The 18,551-nt window shown below is 43.6% G+C and overlaps 1 protein-coding gene across 10 annotated transcripts in view; it reads right to left on the reverse strand.

The window, feature by feature from the left end:
* Positions 1-685: 685 nt before the first annotated feature.
* FRMPD2 (FERM and PDZ domain containing 2) overlaps positions 686-18,551 on the reverse strand; it is a 127,302-nt gene continuing 109,436 nt past the window's right edge. For 4 of the 10 annotated variants that reach the window (XM_003809043.6, XM_024927474.3, XM_055092760.1 and 1 more), the window contains 2 exons: positions 16,560-16,903; positions 9,985-10,592 (listed from right to left, as the gene is read on the reverse strand). In XM_003809043.6, coding sequence (XP_003809091.2) covers positions 10,544-10,592; positions 16,560-16,903 — 393 coding nt within the window. In that variant the 3' untranslated portion in view covers positions 9,985-10,543. The other 6 variants (XM_063607368.1, XM_034930520.3, XR_010113176.1 and 3 more) reach the window with 5 other exon arrangements.

An 18,551-nucleotide genomic window follows, 5' to 3' on the forward strand; every position in this document is an offset into this window, starting at 1 on the left:
AGAGACAGCAGGCACAGCAGGCCACACAGGACCACATGGGGAAGACACCAGGGTGGCCAGGAGACTGAAGACAGGAGCATGCATTTGATATACAAACTAACCAGCACAGAGCTACATCTCTATCTGGCCCTACGCTCCAGAGACCATATTCCTCTCCTTAATCATCCCAGGGCCAGGTACAAGACAACTAGAAACTGTGCCTAGAGCCAAAGCCTGCTGGAATGATTCAAACTAGCTAGTCCTAAGCTGTTCACCCTGCCTTGCCTTGCCTTTCCCATGGAAACCCGGTAAAAGCTATGGCTTAGGTGGCCCCCTCACCTGTCTTCTGCCTCCTGACCACCCTGATGTCTTTCCCATGTGGAGTGGCATGGAATGCCTCCTGTTTCTAGGACCTGTGTGTATCATAAACTTTATTTTCCTGAGCCTGTCCTGGGTCTCTTCTTGTGGCCACACCTGACTGACCACATCATAAAAGAATACAAAACAGCTTGCCAGGTCCTTAGGTGGGCAGCATGATTGAGTGAGAAGGGCATAGGCCTGGGTTTTATTTCAGTGCCTTTATCTACTTGTGGCCTCAGACAAATTATTGAACTTCTCTGGGTCTCAATTTCCTCATCTATAAAAATGACCCTTGCAGTGTACGAGTCAGAATAAACTAGATTATGCTGCTGTAATAGATAAACCCTGAATCTTAGCCACCTGTATCAGTAAAGGTTTCCTTCTTGCTCTCAGTGCATATGCAGTGAGGGTCAGCTGGCCACTCTGCTCCCTGCTCCCTGACTTAGCACACAGGCTGATGGCATGCCCACTGTCTGTGATCACATTAGGATCTTGGTGACAGATGGAAGGAGCACTCTGGTGGGTCCTCCACCTGCAATTAAATACACCGGCATGGAATTGGCAATCCATGCCTCTCCTCACAGCTCCGTGGTTGGAAATCACATGGCCCTGCTCCACCACAAAGGGGTCCTGTGTGACTACCACAGATGCCTACTCCACAGGTGTAGGGTGAGGGTTACATGGGCTACAACACAAAGAGCCTGGTGCAGGGCTTGAAGGCTGGCAGGTTCTGACAAAACTCTTCTAGGAAGAGCAGCCTCCACCCACAGCTGTGGTCAAGACTACCAGATTCGCACTGGCAAGTACTTTAGAAAAAGCATACTGTCTACAGTAACACTGCTAAGCATGGAGACTTATTTATTTATTTTTGAGACAGAGTTTTGCTCTTGTTGCTCAGGCTGGAGTGCAATGGTGTGATCTCAGCTCACTGCAACCTCCGCCTCCCGGGTTCAAGCGATTCTCCCGCCTCAGCCTCCCGAGTAGCTGGAATTACAGGTGCCCACCATCATGTCTGGCTAATTTTTGTATTTTTAGTAGAGATGGGGTTTCACCATGTTGGCCAGGCTGCTCTCGAACTCCTGACCTCAGGTGATCCACCCACCTTGGCCTCCTAAAGTGCTGGGATTGCAGGCATGAGCCACTGTGCCTGGCCAGAGCTTTTCACTTTAAAATTATTTCAAAATGGTAAAAGGAAATCTGAAAAGTCCAGTGAAGGAAAACCACTTGGGAAACAGAAATCCCAAAGATCAGGATTGATAAATGTCTCTATCTTCGAGTTATAGACAGAGAGGGCTCCAAGGACAAAATTTGAGGAAAGATGGTTGATAATGTCTTGTGTAAGAAAGTTTTCATTTGCAAGAAACAGGCAGAGCAACTTAAGCTGGCTTAAGCATGCATAGACTGATTGCCACAGGAGCTCCAAGTCCCGCTGCATGACAGGGTTCAGTTGGTTGATTCAGTTATAACAACTGGGACCCCAGCTCTCGCCATTCTTCCTGCTCTGGCATCCAGAGTGTTGATTTCGCTTGGCTTCCTTTGAAAACAGATCCCTTTTAAGGTCATGGAAAGGCTGTCAGAAGCTATACAGTGGGGTAGATAAATAATTGCTTCTGGAAATTTTCCCTAAAGATGTGTGGGCACTTTTCTAAAAGTCCCTATGAAATATTTGTGTGTTTCACTGGCTTAAATTTAACTATGACTTCTGTCCCTAGCAAGAAGGGTTGCCTTAAAGCCAATTGGGCCTTCCCTTCTCCCCCACCTCTCCTTAACTTCTTGTAACCACTAATCCATTCTCCATTTCCATAATTTTGTCATTTTAAGAATGTTCTATAAATTGAATCATACTTGTACTACCTTTGGGGATTGGCATTTTCTCATTCCACATAACTCTCTGGAGTTTCATAGAAGTTGTTGTGAGTATCAATAGTTATTTCTTTTGATATGGATTACCACATGTTACTTAGCCATTCACTTATTTGAAGGATATCTGGGTTCTTTCTCATTTGGGGTCATTACAAGTTAAGTTGCTATGAATATTTTTGTAAAGGTTTTTGTATAAACACAAATCTTAATTTCTCTAGGATAAATACCCAAGGTGCAATTGCTGGGTCTTGTGGTGATCATGTGTTTAGTTTCGTAAGACCCAATCAAACCATTTTCCACAATGTATACACTATTTTACATTCCCATGAGCAATGTATGAGCAATCCCCTTTCTCCATGTCCTCAGCAGCATTAGGTGCTGTCCTTATTTTTTATTTGACCATCCTGATACATATGTGGAGATATCTTATTGTAGTTTAGTTTGCATTTCCCCAGTGGCTAATTGAAGTTGAGCATCTTTTCATGTGCTTATTTGCCATCTGTATATTATCTTCAGTGAAATATCCATTCATGTATTTTTCTTATTTTCTAATGGGATTTTTTTCTTTTGTCAAGGTTGAGTTTTGTGAGTTCTTTATGTATTCTAAATACTAGTCCTTTGTTCCAGATACTTCCTCCTCATTTGTTGCTTGGATCTTTTATCCTCTTAACAGAGACTTTTTACAGAGAAAAAGAATAAACAAAAAACAATTTGTCAAGTTTTCCTTTTCTTTTTACAGATCATGCTTTTGGTGTCAAGTCTGAGAACTCTTTGCCTAGCCTTAGATCCCAATGATTTTCTTCCCCTTTTTTTCCCTAAAAATCATATAGTTTTGCATTGACATGTAAGTCCAGGATCCATATGGAGTTCATTTTTGTACAAGGTGTGAGGTTTAATGTCAATGATCTTTTTTTTTTTTTTTCGTCTACGGATGTCCTATTGTTCCAGCACCATTTATTGAAAAAGCAATTCTTTCCTCATTGAATTTCTCCTGCATTTTGTCAAATATCAGTTGGGAATATTTGTGTGGGTCTATTTCTGGATTATCTATTCTGTTCCATTGATCTATGTGTCCATCTTTCTGTCTCACTATTACTGTAGCTATATAGTAAGCCTTAATATTAATTACAGTGATTCCTCCCACTCCACTCTACTTTTTGAAGATTATAGCTATTCTAGTGCTTGTGCATTTTCAAATAAGTTTCAGAAGATATTTTTATTTGTATAATGTAAATTACATTATGAATATACAATAAAATTTATAAAATTAATTTCAGAATAAACTCATCTATGATTACAAAATACCTTGCTAGGATTTTGGTAAGAATTGCATTGGACCTATAAAATTAACTTGGGGAGAATTGATGCCTTTACTATGTTGAGTTTGGAAGCCCACTTTTGCACTACAATTTAGTGCTGAATATGTATATGCTTTAGCAACCTCATAACAACGGTGTGCTGGCACATAATAGGAGCTTCATAAATATTTATGGCAGGGAGGAAGGATGGGAAGGCCAAGTGAAGTCTTGAAGAGTTTGGATCAGTTGTCCTTAAATCTGGCCACAGAAACAACCATCTGCTGAGCTTGGTAAAAGTACAGATTTCTGGGCTTCATCTCAGCCCTACTGATTCAGAATCTCCAGGGATGAGGCCAGTGAATCTGTATTTTGAACACCTGCTATAGTTGATCCTCAAGCACAGCCAGGTTTGTAGCATGTAGCAGCCAACAATGGAAGCAGTGTGCAGGCGCTGAGCTGAGTCTCCTAGGAATTAGCTGTTCTTTCTGACATTTGCCCTGAAACAAAGCAAGTGGTAGCTGCAATTGAGTCCACCTAAGACAAATTAACATGTTCTTCCTGATATATGGCTCAAAATGAGTATAGCAGCCTGGGAGTCAAGGGTGGTCCTTTCCTACAAGGAGGAGGACCAGATGTATTTTGAGCCTGTATCCACCAATTTCTTTTCCAAAGAGGAAATAAGAAACCAATGTTCAGCAGAATGTGAGCAGTTCCAAAATTGTAAATACTGTTATTTAATCACTTCATTGCATACTTGATTAGTTCCCTAACCTTGAGGCCTGTGAAACTGTAATGATGCACCAGGGGAGCTGGCCTCAGCTCTGAGAGAATTTAGAACAAGGCTGTTCAGATCCCTGGAAACATCTTTTTCATTAATAGCAGAAGAAGCCAAATGACCCATAAGATTTTTCTGTCATAAGGAGAACAGAAAAATTAGAAACAAAAGCACATAGAGGATAGTTCATGAATTAGATTTTAGAGCACAGGCTTTTTTAACCTTAGTCTTTGTTTTTGTTTGGTTGGTTATTGTTGCTTTCCTTCTCTTATTTTGCAGTTTCAGTCTCTTTATTTTCAATGTAAAATTTATTATATAAGTAATAGATATATAAAGGTAATTTTTAACAAAATAAAGTGTATTCTCCTAATCCCATCACCCAAACTTTGGTCAATTTCTGTTCCATTGCTGAGCCTCCCCTCTGTTCACAGTGCTTCTCCTTGTGCCTGCGAGGCATTCCATAGTTGTAACCAGCATGTAATTCTGAGTTATTATATCAAACACTTTACTAAGTTGCGAGTTCTTCGTAGTTATATTACTTTCTTGGCAGTGCAGTATTCTATTATGCTATTGTACCATCATTTTCTCTAATGTTATCATTATTCTAATGCATTTCAGCCAATTCCAATTTGTTGTTTTTATCAAGAGCACTACAGTGAACATTTTTAAATAAATTGATTTTTTTCTTATTCTGGATTATTTCTGTGGGATAATTCTCAGGGATTTCATTGTTGGGTCAGTGGGTATACCCATTTTTATAGCTTTTGATATTTCTGAATATGCCAGCTTCAGCAAAATTTTGCCAGCATTGGACAGTTTTTTTAAATTTTATGAATGTAATGAATGCAAATCAGTATATTGACATTGTTTTGGTTAGAATATTTTGTGTGTTTGTTGGCCATTTGTATTTTATCGTATATTTTGTCTATTGAAATCCTGTATTGATCTATTATAAATTAAAATGGGCTTTCTAAATATTAAAAATATTAATCTTTGTTCACAATTATGTAAATGCTTTCCCAACCCATTGCTATTCTTTTTACATGAGTTTTGTCATTATTATTGTATGGAAGTTTAAACTTTTTCAATATTGTCAGCTTTGTAGGTTTTCTGTTGTTATACTTTTGGTCTACTGCAGTAAGCTGGAAGAGTGATCATTCCTCTGCAGATCTGATAAAACGAGAGCCTGTTTCCTACCAGTCTTTCTCTGATGTGTGTGTGTGTGTGTGTGTGTGTGTGTGTGTGTGTGTGTTTTATGTGATTCTAGTAGATGAAGTGGGCTTTGAAACTGAATCATTTTTCCAGCTCTCCCAGTTGTATCAATGAAGTTGTCTCCCCTTCCCCTATGCTGAGACCCCAACTTTGCCCTGCTTTCTCTGTTACACAGTACCAGGTATGCTCCTGGGCCTGCCTGTGGTCCCCCAGTGTTTCTTTTGTGCATTTGCTAATCCATGTGTCTTTAGTTCTTTGTCCTAATATGGGGTAATGCTGGATCTAACACATCACTCTGCTTTCTTTACTAGATATCCCCATCTTATTTTTCCTTCATATGCTTTGTAGAATCAGGTATAAAGTCCAAAAGGAAAGTCCTTTTAAAAGAATGTGTAGCTATGTGGAGTTGTATAGAAAAGATACAGAAAGATATCAAAACATATTACACCCATAACCTTGGAGCCAAGCCCCTTAACAGAGTCCTTCCACTGTGATAACCATAAAAATCCTTTGTTCCAAGGTGAACTATGAAGTGCACCCTGCAACACTGTATCTGTCCCGGAGAGTGTGTGCCAGTGCTGCAGCAAGACTTCACCCTGCCTGGGGTATCTTGGAGGAGGAGATTGGTTCTCAATTCCTTTCACAAAGGGAAGCCCCCACCCCCTTCTCACCACCTCCCCTTCCCACACGCGCACACACACACACACACACACACACACACACGCAAAGCTTTGCTGGACGTAAACCCCAGAACTGAAGAGAGGCAACAGCCATGATTCAAAATGAGTCTTGGAATTGACAAGCATGCTCTTCTTGAAGTGAGCTCTTAACAACTGGGCCAGGCCCTTCATCCCAGGTCACCTTTGCAGGAGCCTACAGGTTTCTTTCCCAGTGGCAGAGCTGGTGGGTACACTCTTTGGACCAAGGTCACCTGAGGGCTCTTCTGTCCAAAGGACCTCCATGCAGAAACCCTCAGTCTCTGCCTCGGAAGACGGCTGTTCTCTGTGTTTATCTAAAACAATAAGCAGCTTTTAATGGGTGACCTCGTCATTTTGCCAGTAGCCTTCCCTAAACAGAACAGTTCCATCCTCTTCTTAATCCCACTGAGCAAGGGAGTTTTCCTTAGCCTCATAAAAGAGAAATATTTTGTGAAGGAAAAGTAGGACTCATGCCACTTTATGGAAAGACCTGTGTTACACAAATTCACATGAAAGACACATTCTAGGGGAAATGTGAAAAGCCACCAAAAGTAGAAGCAGACAGATGTAGTGTGAATCCACCCGTCCTACCTGTATGAGCTCAGGAAATTAAATCTTCTAAGCCCCCTTAATTTTTTTTTTTTTTTTTTTTTGAGACAGAGTCTCGCTCTTTTGCCCAGGCCGGAGTGTAGTGGCACTATCTTGGCTCACTGCAAGCTCTGCCTCCTTGGTTCACGCCATTCTCCTGCCTCAGCCTCCCAAGTAGCTGGGACTACAGGCACCCACCACCACGCCCAGCTAATTTTTTGTATTTTTAGTAGAGACGGGGTTTCACCGTGTTAGCCAGGATGGTCTCGATCTCCTGACCTCGTGATCCACCCACCTCAGCCTCCCAAAGTGCTGGGATTACAGGCGTGAGCCACCGCACCCGGCCCTAAGCCCCCTTTAAAAACAGAAATAAGAATATCACTCAAAACTGACATAAGGATTAAGTTAAATCACATGTAGAAACTATCTTACGCACTATGACTGTCTTAATGTCTAAAAGGACCAAACGAAATAATTGGTGATTAGGTTTAAAGGCTGCACTGCTCTGTAGGCAAAGTCCTCTTTATAAATGAGATAATATATACAGTGGAGGGGGTTCAGCTTATAGGGGTTATAGACACTTTGGAGAATTTAAAGGCTGTTAAGACCTGTATTTCCCAAAAGAAGCACACAAGTCAACATTCTAGGTGCAATAGCCCATAGATGCCATGAAGAACACCTGTGGGCTGCTGCATGGAGCCAAACTAAGAACTCATGCCTTGGGCACTCATGTTGGCACACCCATCCTCTGTCTGCAGGGGAGGGTGAGACCTGTTCTCCTTTTTGTGCAGGATCAGTGATTCTAACAGGACTCACCCTGAGCACAGCCCATGCTACAGTCCATACATAGATGAGGGCATGGTAGAGCCTGGCACCCTTGCCATAGGTGAGTGCTTCTCCCCACCCAGACCCATACCACATGTTAGGGCACAAGTCCAACTGTCTAGTTTCTTTGACTACATGGAAAAAACCCAACAGGATTGAATGCATTAAAAAGCTTATATCCTCTCACTGGAGTAATTCTCTCCTTTGTGATTGATGATAAAAATAGCTAATGTTTTTTAAGCGCTTACCACTACACATCTGGCGTTGTCATAACCACATGAAGTGGGTTTGGTTATCTGGCAGTCAGCTGCATATTGAATGGTTTAAAAGTCATGTGCTGCAGGTCTCCCAGCCAGTGAGTGGCAGGGCCAGGCTTCAAATCTGAGCTCCCCCAACCACAATGCCACACCTTCTGCCTTTCTCTTCCCAGCTGGCTCAGACACACTGCAGATCTCAGTGGACTGGCCCTTGTGGTCCCCACCAATTGCTCAGCCTTCTTCTTTCTGTTTCCCAGCCCTGCGGAGCCAGCTCCAAGAAGACTGCCCCCTGCATATAAGCTGCTTCCTGCTTGCCCACACTTCTGTGAATCCATAACGTACACTCCCAATGCTGTAAAGTGTTGTACTTCCCCATAAATGAACATGCACAGTCTTCAAAGCCTCTGAATCTTCCACTCTATTAACTTGTTGCTTCCTATTTCAGATAAGAACCAGCCCTTTTGTTATATTTTAATTTCAAATATCCACTCTCCTTATCAGCTGGCCCACCACTGTCCTCTGAGGCTCCAGCTCAATCATTTGTGGTGGCTGAGCTTCCTTATGTACAGCCAGGAAAATGGAGCTGGGACACAATAGGAGGAAAGTTAAGGAGTGGGTTTCAATTATACTTGAAACTTCTCAAACTGTCGTCTCGTTAAGTTTCAGTGGACCTTGAAACTGTGTTTATGTGAAAGTTTTTGGAACATTCAGCATTTTTAAATATACACTGTAAGTACTTTAACAGAATGTTGGGTGGTTACAGACCTGCCCAGAATTTAACCTCCCTTCCTCCCAGTGTGACAGTTTCTGTTGCCCTTACTCTTTCTGTGTCCTCATCAATATGTTCTGACCCTGCCTGGTGACCAGGTCAGCTTCTGGTGGCTCCTTGCATTAACAGTGAGACTTTCCTGATGCTGGTCTATACTCAGCCACAGCAGTCCAACAAGATGGGCCCTATGACAGGACACCAAGACTCTTCTCTGCAGTACATCCAGCAGAGGGGCAGGTAGGAGCAGGCAAAACAGGAATCAGCACTAGACATTCAGACCCCCAAAAGAGAGAGACCTGAGGAGAGAGATGCACACTCCTGTACATAGGAGGCAGAACAGATGGGTGCTCGACAGGTGGGCCGTGGAGTGGGGAACCGATCAGGTTTGAATTCTAGTTCTGTCACTTACTTATTGGATAACCTTGGGAAAGCCCCAAATGTGTCATGTGTGAAATGGGGGTGATGACAGTCCCCATGTTGTAGGTCGTTGTCATGGTGCAAGGGCCATGGTAAGTGTTCTGTGAAAATGGCCATTACAATGACACATGACCCCCAAAGAAGATGCAGGGGAAACTGGGCAATGCCCACAGACCATCCCCCACCCCCACTTGAAGTGGCTTGATAGCACTGAGCCCTGCTCTGGTCAGAGCTCAGCCCCAGTCCACCCAGCCAGAGTGATACCCACCTGAGGGCACCGTATTCCAGGGCCACAGGCTCCTCCAGGTCTTCCCATTCACTCCCACTCTCTGGGGACTCTTCTGGAGGCAAAGACTCTGGGACAGTGCCCCAAGAGCAGAACTGTGGCAAGGGAATGGTCCCAGAATCTGCCTCCAAACATTCTTCACAGGGTAGCTGGCCTTGGCATGTAGAGTTGATGGTAAGATACTCTTCATCCTCCGAGGTGGGAGAAGGGGCTCCACATGGATGGTACATGTCACCTTCCCCATCCTCCCCATCCAATTCAGGACTAGAAAACAGAAGCCCATGTTTCTTCCAGCCTTGATAAAAAAAATTCCTCACCCCACCTTCCCCTTGCCTTTTAGAATACTCTGCATGATGCAGGCCCATGAGACTCAGCCAGTGTTCAAACAGCTCATGCCAGAGGCTGCTCTGGGCACCAGGAAGCAAGAAACTTATAAGGCACCAACCCTGGCTTTGAGGAGCCCCCAGTTTAATGAGAAGTTGGAGCAGTAAAGAAATGTTACAGTCCATGTAGGAAGTGCTATGATAGAGGCAGCTGAAGCACCTTACCGAGCTCAGGAGAACAGGGGGGTTGGAGGGGGGGGCTTGTCAGAGGGCACAGCATTGCAAGCAGGGCAATGACCCAGTTCTAAGACAGACTCGTCACATGGCAAGCAGAGTCGGTCAGACTTTGGACAAGTTTATTGACTTCTTTGGAACCTCAGTTTTCTCATTTGACAAAACTAGATGGTCAAGAAGCATCTAGGATTATTGGGACACGTAAATTACATAATTCTGACACAGCCCCCCCAACTCTGGGTTCCTGGTATGGGGTAAGTTTTTAGTAAATGTGAGGTGCTGTGATTAGTACTGTGAATATGATGGCTATTTCAACAGAAGAATTATAAAGAAAGGGCTTCAGGAAAGGATTGGGAGTGACTCAAGCAGGCAACCATCAAAGCACTTTGTGCAAAGATCAGGTCCTTTTCTGAGCACTGAAAATTTGCCTATTTAGAGAGGCGGCAAGCTGAAGTGACATTTACTCCCCGCGGAAGGACACAGGAGGCAGACGAGTGGTGAAGCTCATTATCTGGTGATGCAGCCGCAGACGTAATGGTCAAAGAACAAGACTTCCAGGGGCTGCCCCAAGTTCGCCACACACGCCTCTTGATTAGAAAGAATAGTCCATGCAAAGGTAGGGCATTTTACACAGCACTGCAGACATGCAGAGAAGGTGCTCAGAAAATATCTGTCGAAAGTCTGGTTAGAGGAGATGAGAAGGAATATCTAAGAGAAAAGCACAAAGATTTAGCTTTTTACCAAATACATGGATCCTCATTTCTCAGCCTCCTTACCCCCACCCAAATCAATGGGTTGGCTTTGTTATGTGCTGCTGCTCTCCTTCTCCTTTCCTGCATTGCCTCTTTCTCTTAAAATTGGCTCTGGTGCACCCCAATAGCTACAAACCCTTAGATACCCAGAGAGCACGTCCTCCTCCCCAGTAGAGCCGGAAGCATCTGTCCCAAACTGAGCTTCACTGTGAAAGAGACATTATTTCCACTCATGAGAGCTACAAGGTATGTGAAATAGTGAATTTCATGTAAATATATGCACACTCAAGTGTATAAAAAAGAAATTATTCTACAAAGACTGAAGAGGAACACTCACTGTCAAAAGACATTTTTAATTCTTGAGCATTTGCAGGGAAAATTGACTTTAAGCTTGGCTAAATCATGTAGAAACTGTGTTTTCTTATAAACATGGGAAAGAAACATTCAAGAAGTTTTATCAAAGAATGGGAAATCTAGCCTATTAACCAGGCCTAGGCTCACCACTGTCCCCACCACCTCAAGCAGCACCCCCTTCCCTCCGTTCTGAGCTCACTAAGCCTTGTTGAGGAGTGGAAGATGGCAGCTGTATGTGTCCATTGGCCACTGCAGCTGCCTCAGTGTCCACACCTCACCTCCCACCAGTAGACTCCCTCCACCTCTTCTAATAAGCTCCTTGCCCTCTGGTTTTGATTCGGAGCTCCAGCTACTGGCTCTGCCTGGACAGAGACCTAGGGAAGCCATCAGCCTGAGAGGCAAGAGGCAAGGCTTCATCTGAGGTTCAACCAAAGAAAAAGCGATTTGCTCCCCACTTGTCCAGGGGGACTTGGTGGTCCCAAGGGTGAAATCTTGGCCATCATCCCACCACAAGTTGGGAGAATGACTGCCTTTCCTTCTATCCTTTTGCACGTGCCATCAGGCTGCCCTTGGAGATTTGACCTGGGGCTCAACTATGGACATAGGGAAAGGGTGAATAGGGAATAAAGAGGCACCAGAAGCCTGTATGCCTATTTCACGGAAAGGGCAAGACTTGGAAATTTGGAGAATTTCATTAAGATAGGGACATTCTTTCACAGCAAGCCTCATGTTTTGCATGTGAACATGATGGGTAAAGAGGTGGAGTTCTTCACCCAGGGTTCAAGGCCGGCCAGCTCATGGCTAATGTAGCAGGACTTTCAGCAAGACCCTGATGCTGTCGGAGTACACGGGGCTCTCTGCTCACCCCCTGATTCTGTGTAATGACCTCAGCTTCTTCCTGCCCTCACTCTCTGCCCACCAAGCTGTCCAACAGAAGGAGGCTTTTATAGACAGATGATAACTAGAGGAGAATCTGGAGATTTCACGTGGGCTTCCTGGCCAGCCATGTCTCCCACACAAACCAGCAGGACCCCAGAACCAGGGTCCCCACCAAGTCCTGAAACTCTTCAGTAGGTATTTTTAAGAGGAATCCCAGTTTAGCTCTGAAGTCAGTGAAACCATTCTGAAGGCTCTGCTTGCTACAGAATGTTTACTGAGAAAAGACACTGTGCCCAACTTTTCTGGACAGCTGTCCTTTAAAGACTTGGGCCACCAAATTCATCTCTGCCTTTCAGGAGGAAATTCATAGAAGCAGATTGGGCATTTCAGGCTTGAAATATGAAGGTATTATAATTGTCCTATTTACTTACGGTTAAACTCACAACAAAGTTTGGGGTTTGTGTCCCTTCATGTCTCCAGTTCTCCAACATCAGGCCCCATATTGATGTCTCCATTAGCCCTGATGACACAGCTGGGAGCCCCAGGTCTCTGCTCCTGACAACTACATTTAGTTTTGGCAGGTTGGATTTACAGTATCTCTAAGACATCAAAGTAAACAAGTTCAACGGACTGCCAGATTTGAAGCTCAGATGATAAATCTGAGCTGAAGTACAATACTTAGGATTTGTCACAGTAGTGTGGACAGATACCCCTGGGTATCTGGGGATACACAAGGATAGCCCTGGGAGCCTGTAAGGTGTAAAGAGAATCCTGCTAGAGGCAGCACCCAGGATCCAGCCCAGGCTCTGCCGCCTCCCTCACTCCCCTCAGCCACACTCCAACCCAAGAGCAGGCATGACATCTCCCTCACCTGGCAACTGCATCCCTCCCTAACTACTCTGACATCACACCTGGCCTGGCCCTGCAGTTGAATGAGATCTCTGGCCTCCTAATTATCTTTTGCTATTCCAGGCAGTGCCCTTCCCCAGAAGGTATATCATAACTTTAGGTTCATTTCCAGGAGTCCTGCTTCATTTTGCTTTCTTAAATAAATGACCATCAAGATTTATACCATCACTTTCACAAAGTGATGCTTGTTGAACTTACGTGCATTTTACTTACATGAGTTTAATGATATGTGCTAGGCAAAAAGAGAAAGAGAAAGATAACCTTAAACATTCTGCAAAGACCAACTTTCCAACCGATGAGTGTAAGCCTTGAAGTGCACATGAATGGGAGAACTAAATCTTTCATCCTCTCAATCTGTCTCTGTTTCTATTGGGCCAGCATTTAAAGACAAACATTTTGCATACAGCATGGCCCATAAATGCAAGCCTCCTAACTTCATCTGAGGCTCGACCAAACAAAAAGTGATTTGCTCCCACACCAAGGGGCAAATAACATCACTCCTTCCAAAGTGATGTTTCAAGGGTAATGAGACTTGATGTGATTGTTGCCTTCTGCCTACCTTTAGGAACTAACCTTATAAAAAACATGACTCCAGCCAAGCTTTCCCTCTGATAGGCATGTAATCCAATTCTCCTTCATAAAAATGTACTGTACTGCTTTATTACAAGATATTTTTATAAAGATCTACTACTAGACGGTAAAATCTCTAGATATAGAGTGTGAGAAAAGAGAACAGGGAAAGAAAGTGAAATCGAATCTTGTCCATGAACACTTTGGGTTTGCTGTGGTGCTGGCAGCCATCTGGCTGTAGGAAGTTGCCACCTGGCAGATGGTAAGTTCCGGCAATTTGCTGGGAATTTCAATTGAAGGGACCTGTTCTTTAGCTGGAAATAGCTCAGGAAAGGGAAGGAAAACAGACTTGCATTGAGTTCTTACCGCATGCCAGGCACTGTGACAGCACCCTGAGCGTGCTATTTCTTTTGACCTGCACAGTACCCTGTGGAACTGTCATGGTCCCCATTTACATTTGGGAAGCCTCCAGCTTAGGGAAGGCAACGCTCCAGGCATACTAGTAAGTGGCAACGCTGAAACCACATAATAGGATACAGAAATCCATGCTCTTTTTGTTGAAGAGTTTAACTCACAGATGCCAGACACTTAAGAGGCAGTGGCCTGCGACAGTCACCTCAGAACTGAGCTGCAAACACTTCTAAGGCTTCTGCAGAGTCACAATTCCACTTTGGAATCCTGATTCAGACCCTATCCAGGAGCTGGGGGAACTGTGTCCAGGGGTCGCTGGGCATGCGCCCCTCTTTTCTTCCTGTAGGGGGCAGCCACTCTGTGTGCATTAAATGCAAACTGACGTCCTATTGGAGGAGAGGTGGACTTGGTTTGAGTTCTTTCAGAGGGGAGGAAAGGTTCCTAAGTGAGGGAGGGAAAACGAAGTAAAAATAAAGCCAGGAAATGTGAGGAGGCAGAAAGCATTCATCAACAGAACCACCACAGGGAGGCAAGAGAAAAAGGGGGAGCGGTTGGCCATTGAGAGAGCCAGGATACTGAGAACAGTAAAGCTGCCTGCCCACAGTTCATCCATGGGTACATGGACCATGTGGGCCCGGCAGTGAGTATGATGGTTGATGGGCGTTCACAACAGACTGAAGATAGGAGACTCCCCTGGAATGCTCTGGACAAGCCCTTGGGACTCTCGTGTGGCTCTAAAAGGAGCAGTCCCTCCAAGAATGACAGATTTTGGACATCTGGTATACCCTTGCAAATAGGGCCACTAAGCCAAATTTAATTTGGTTCAGAAAAACAGAATAATGTGATGTTTGATGCAAAAAAAAAAAAACAAAACAGCAAATGCTAACAGATAGGCAGAAATAGGTATCCGGACTTGGAAGTAGAAGACATAAAGAGGCATAAAGATGTGGAAGATGTGGGAGCAAATCACTTTTTCTTTGGTTGAGCTTCAGATGAAGTTAGGAGGCTTGAATTTATGAGCCAAGCTGTATGCAAAATGTGTAACTTTAAATGCTGGCCCCATAAGAACAGCATAACAGCATAAAGATTTCACCTTAATATAAGGAAGAACCTTCTGATCAGTAACTAGATGATGATAAAATGGGTCATTCAAGAGGTAGCAAGTTCCGCATCCCTGCAGATATTCCAGCAAAAGCTGGGACCCCTTCTTCAGGAATGTTATGGAGCAGATTCCAGCATGGAGTTTGAGGCTAGACTAGATCATTTTTATATTGAACAGGCTGATTTTCTGTAGTTTAATGAATGAAACAGTGACTGCCTATACTAATAGTTTAAAATACCATTTTAAATAACTATTGGCTATATTAAATTAAAGGCACTTGGCAAGTCAAATTCCCAGCTTGTACCTATACCCAGGGTCACTTTATAATTCAGCTCTCAGGGTCCCTGTTCATTATCCCAAGCTATCTGGCAGCAAAACCTTGCAATATCCAAACAAGTGCCTCCTCCCTACAGGAAAGTACCGTTCCTTTAATATGTCCTTTAAGATCATGGTAATAGTTGTCCTTGGACAAGTCTCTGTAGGTTACTTTCTTTATTATTTTATCAAGTATGTCAATTACTGCCTAGACTGCAATTGTAAAGAACTATAAATACACTTATGTTATACATTATCAGACAACGAAAGTAAATATCATTGATGAATGTGCTTGTTCACCCTGTTCTACTTTGCAAACCAGTTAGCTTTTGTTTGGCTGACACAGCATTCTTCAAAAAATTGTAGCAGGGTACTTTTAGGGAATGCATGCCTGGCTCCTGCTTGTCACAGCTCTCATCGGGTCCAACGGTATTACACGACTGCTTCACACTTCACAGAGACTATCATTTCCTATGGATCTACCTTTGACAGTCTTCTAGGATGGCTACCAAATGAGAGCCATTTAACCTCAGTGGGTTTACAGAGTGTCAAACACAAACAATTGCCCCTTGTTATTTACCTGCTTTGTGCCCATGCCTCTGGCTGGCAAATGCTAGAAGCAGGTCTTACCCTACATGTGCAGCCCTCTGTCTGCTCCCAACAGGTTTCCAAGCACCTTGTGTAATAAGTACTTGTCAAACTGAATCAAAGACTATGTGTTCCCTCAGCATAGGACTGAGAATCGGAAATACTTACAGATGGATGGACACAAAAATGCAGACTAAATTTAAAATCACTGTGAAAATGAATGTTGCAGGGTGGTCTTGAAGATATAGATGTGTTCAGAAAACAAAAGCTGGTGTAGCCAGGCATGATGGCTGGTGCCTGTAGACTCAGCTATTGACCGGCTGAGGTGGGAGGATCACTTGAGCCCAGGATTTTGAATTCAGCCTGGGCAACATAGTAAGACCCCATCTTTAAAAAAAAAAAAAAAAAGCTGATGTTGATAATAAAGCATTATACTAGCAATAGAAACGAGGATGCATGTAGGAACTTCCTTCTTACTACAAAGCTTTAACAGGCCATGGAAGATACAAGAGAAAGGTTTGTGTGCCAGGAGAAAACCTGAGGCCTGCCACCTATAGCTTCCAAGACATATTGGGGACAATTGTGGTCTGGGTAGGGTTTGCTTTCCCAAAAGCTCACAGGTGGTCACAGCAGCACCAGACCTTATGCTTCTCTTGTTGCAACCTCTCTTCTAAATGCCTGGAACAGTGCTGGGCACAAAATCATCCAAGCATAGTTATTGATGGCTTGATTACAATTTCCTAGCAATGAGATGCACACAGTTTACAAAATGTCTGCAAATGTGGTGATTCTTACCTTCCAAGTCTCATCATATCACAAACTGAATAGCAGTTTTGCCTCACATCCTTTTCCAAAGAGGTCGCCAATGTTGATTCATCCCTTTCTTGGTGAAGTTTGCATAAATGAGGGTGGGACTCAGGAGAATGTGTCAAGGAACTGGCCCAAGGTCTCTCTCTGTTTTGGCCCCATTGTGCCTCTCTGATGGCCTTTTGGGAAGACTCTGGCCTGAGACCCAGGCCTTCCCCTGCATCTGGGGAGGCACTGTCCCTCCAGCTGTCCTCTTGATCCAGGATGGGGCTGGTACATGAGTCAGTACATGTTGCCCTGGTGAATTCTTTGTCAGCTGAGAGTTCAGGTGTCTATTAAAAGAAATGCTACTGATTACTGGCTGCGGGATACACATTGTTTTTTTAAAAATACAAAGCTTTTTTCCCCCATGTGATTATAGATCAGAGTAGTTACAAGATGGGCTTTGAGGTCTGTCTATCACCATAGCATCCCAGCTCCTCCACATGCTCCCGGCTGGACACTGGGCAACACACTCAGGCACCTTAGCTTAGGGGGCTTTGGAAGCTCTCCATAAATGTGAGCCTTATTTTTAAATAAAAAATATTTGCAAAATTTAGACAAAGATAAAAATGGAAGATAAATATGCAAAACAATGACTCTATTCCACTTTCCGATAAGAAATGTTTTCTTTTTAAGTTTTTCATCTTCATCTGTCATCTCAGGGCTTGTCTCCCTGTCTCCACCCCCATCAAGGTGATGTTCTTTCCTGGGTCTCCTCCTCACTTTCCCAGACATGACTTGCTTCGTCTCAATTGCTCACCTCCCTGTCAGCCTTTTAGGTTCTGGTTTTGATGATGTGCTATGTCTTGCTGCCACTGCTTGACCTTCTACAGAAAAACAATCTGTGTTTCAGTAGAAAACTGTTTTTATCTACAGCAGAACCTGCTGGGTTCTCTGATTCTGGCTGTCTCCACTGTCTTTGAGCTATTTTACAACTCTATAAATAAACAGGTCCTTTGAAATCTCTTTTGAGCCAGTTTTAACATCTGCCTGGTTCCCTCACTGAATGAGTTAAATAAAATCTTTAACATGTGTTCATTTTTATATCTGTAGGAATCATGATTTTACCTTTTCCTGAAAATTATCTTCCAGCACTTCCACCCCATGATCTCCATACCTGATGTAATAGAGCCCATGCCTGGGTTCCCACCCCTGCCCTCACCTACAAAAGAAGAACCACCCCAATGAGTGGTCTCCCCACATTTCTGATTGTACATCCCTAACAATGAGAGGGATACACCTCCAAATGTGCACATTTATTTAATTATAAATCATAAACATTTACTACTCTTCTGATAGACTGGACATTATAAAGGATACACCAAAAATCAAAATTTTAAGAAGACCATATTTTATCACATTTTCATACTCTTTGGAGAGACCTCCAAAATCTGTTTTCTAACCTATCCTCTCCTTCTAGCTCATTATCCCTGGACATGCTCTCCAGCAATCCTTCCCCACTCCAAGACCTCCAGTCTGTGGAGCTGCTGCTTTTCATCATTACCCCCACTCCCCTTCCCTGTCACACATGTCCTCGGTGTGCCTCTTATTCTGCTTAGATTCCATGGCTCTGCCCCTAGATGCTCACTTACAGACAAGGAAGACCCTGAGCTCCCACCTCCTTGCCCCTCTCTTCCTCCATCACGTGTCACTTGCAGATTCTGAGTTTCCATTTTAATTCCTACTCAAACTGTGTGAACCTCACCCCTGCTTCTGAGCCTCTGACTAGATTAGCTTCAAGTGTGTGACTGCAGATGTCAAATGGGCAGTCAAGACTTCCAGATAATCTTTCTCTGTGTCCTTAATCAATTCAGTTTTCTACCTCTGCTCTCTAAATTATTTCTCATCTTGTCTCTCTCTTCAAGTTTCTAACAACTCCACCCTGACCTTGCCTGTGACCTCACAGTGAGAATGGACACGTTCGGATGAGAACTCTTC

Source organism: Pan paniscus, chromosome 8, assembly GCF_029289425.2.
Source record: "Pan paniscus chromosome 8, NHGRI_mPanPan1-v2.0_pri, whole genome shotgun sequence".
Classification (NCBI taxonomy): Eukaryota; Metazoa; Chordata; class Mammalia; order Primates; family Hominidae; genus Pan; species Pan paniscus.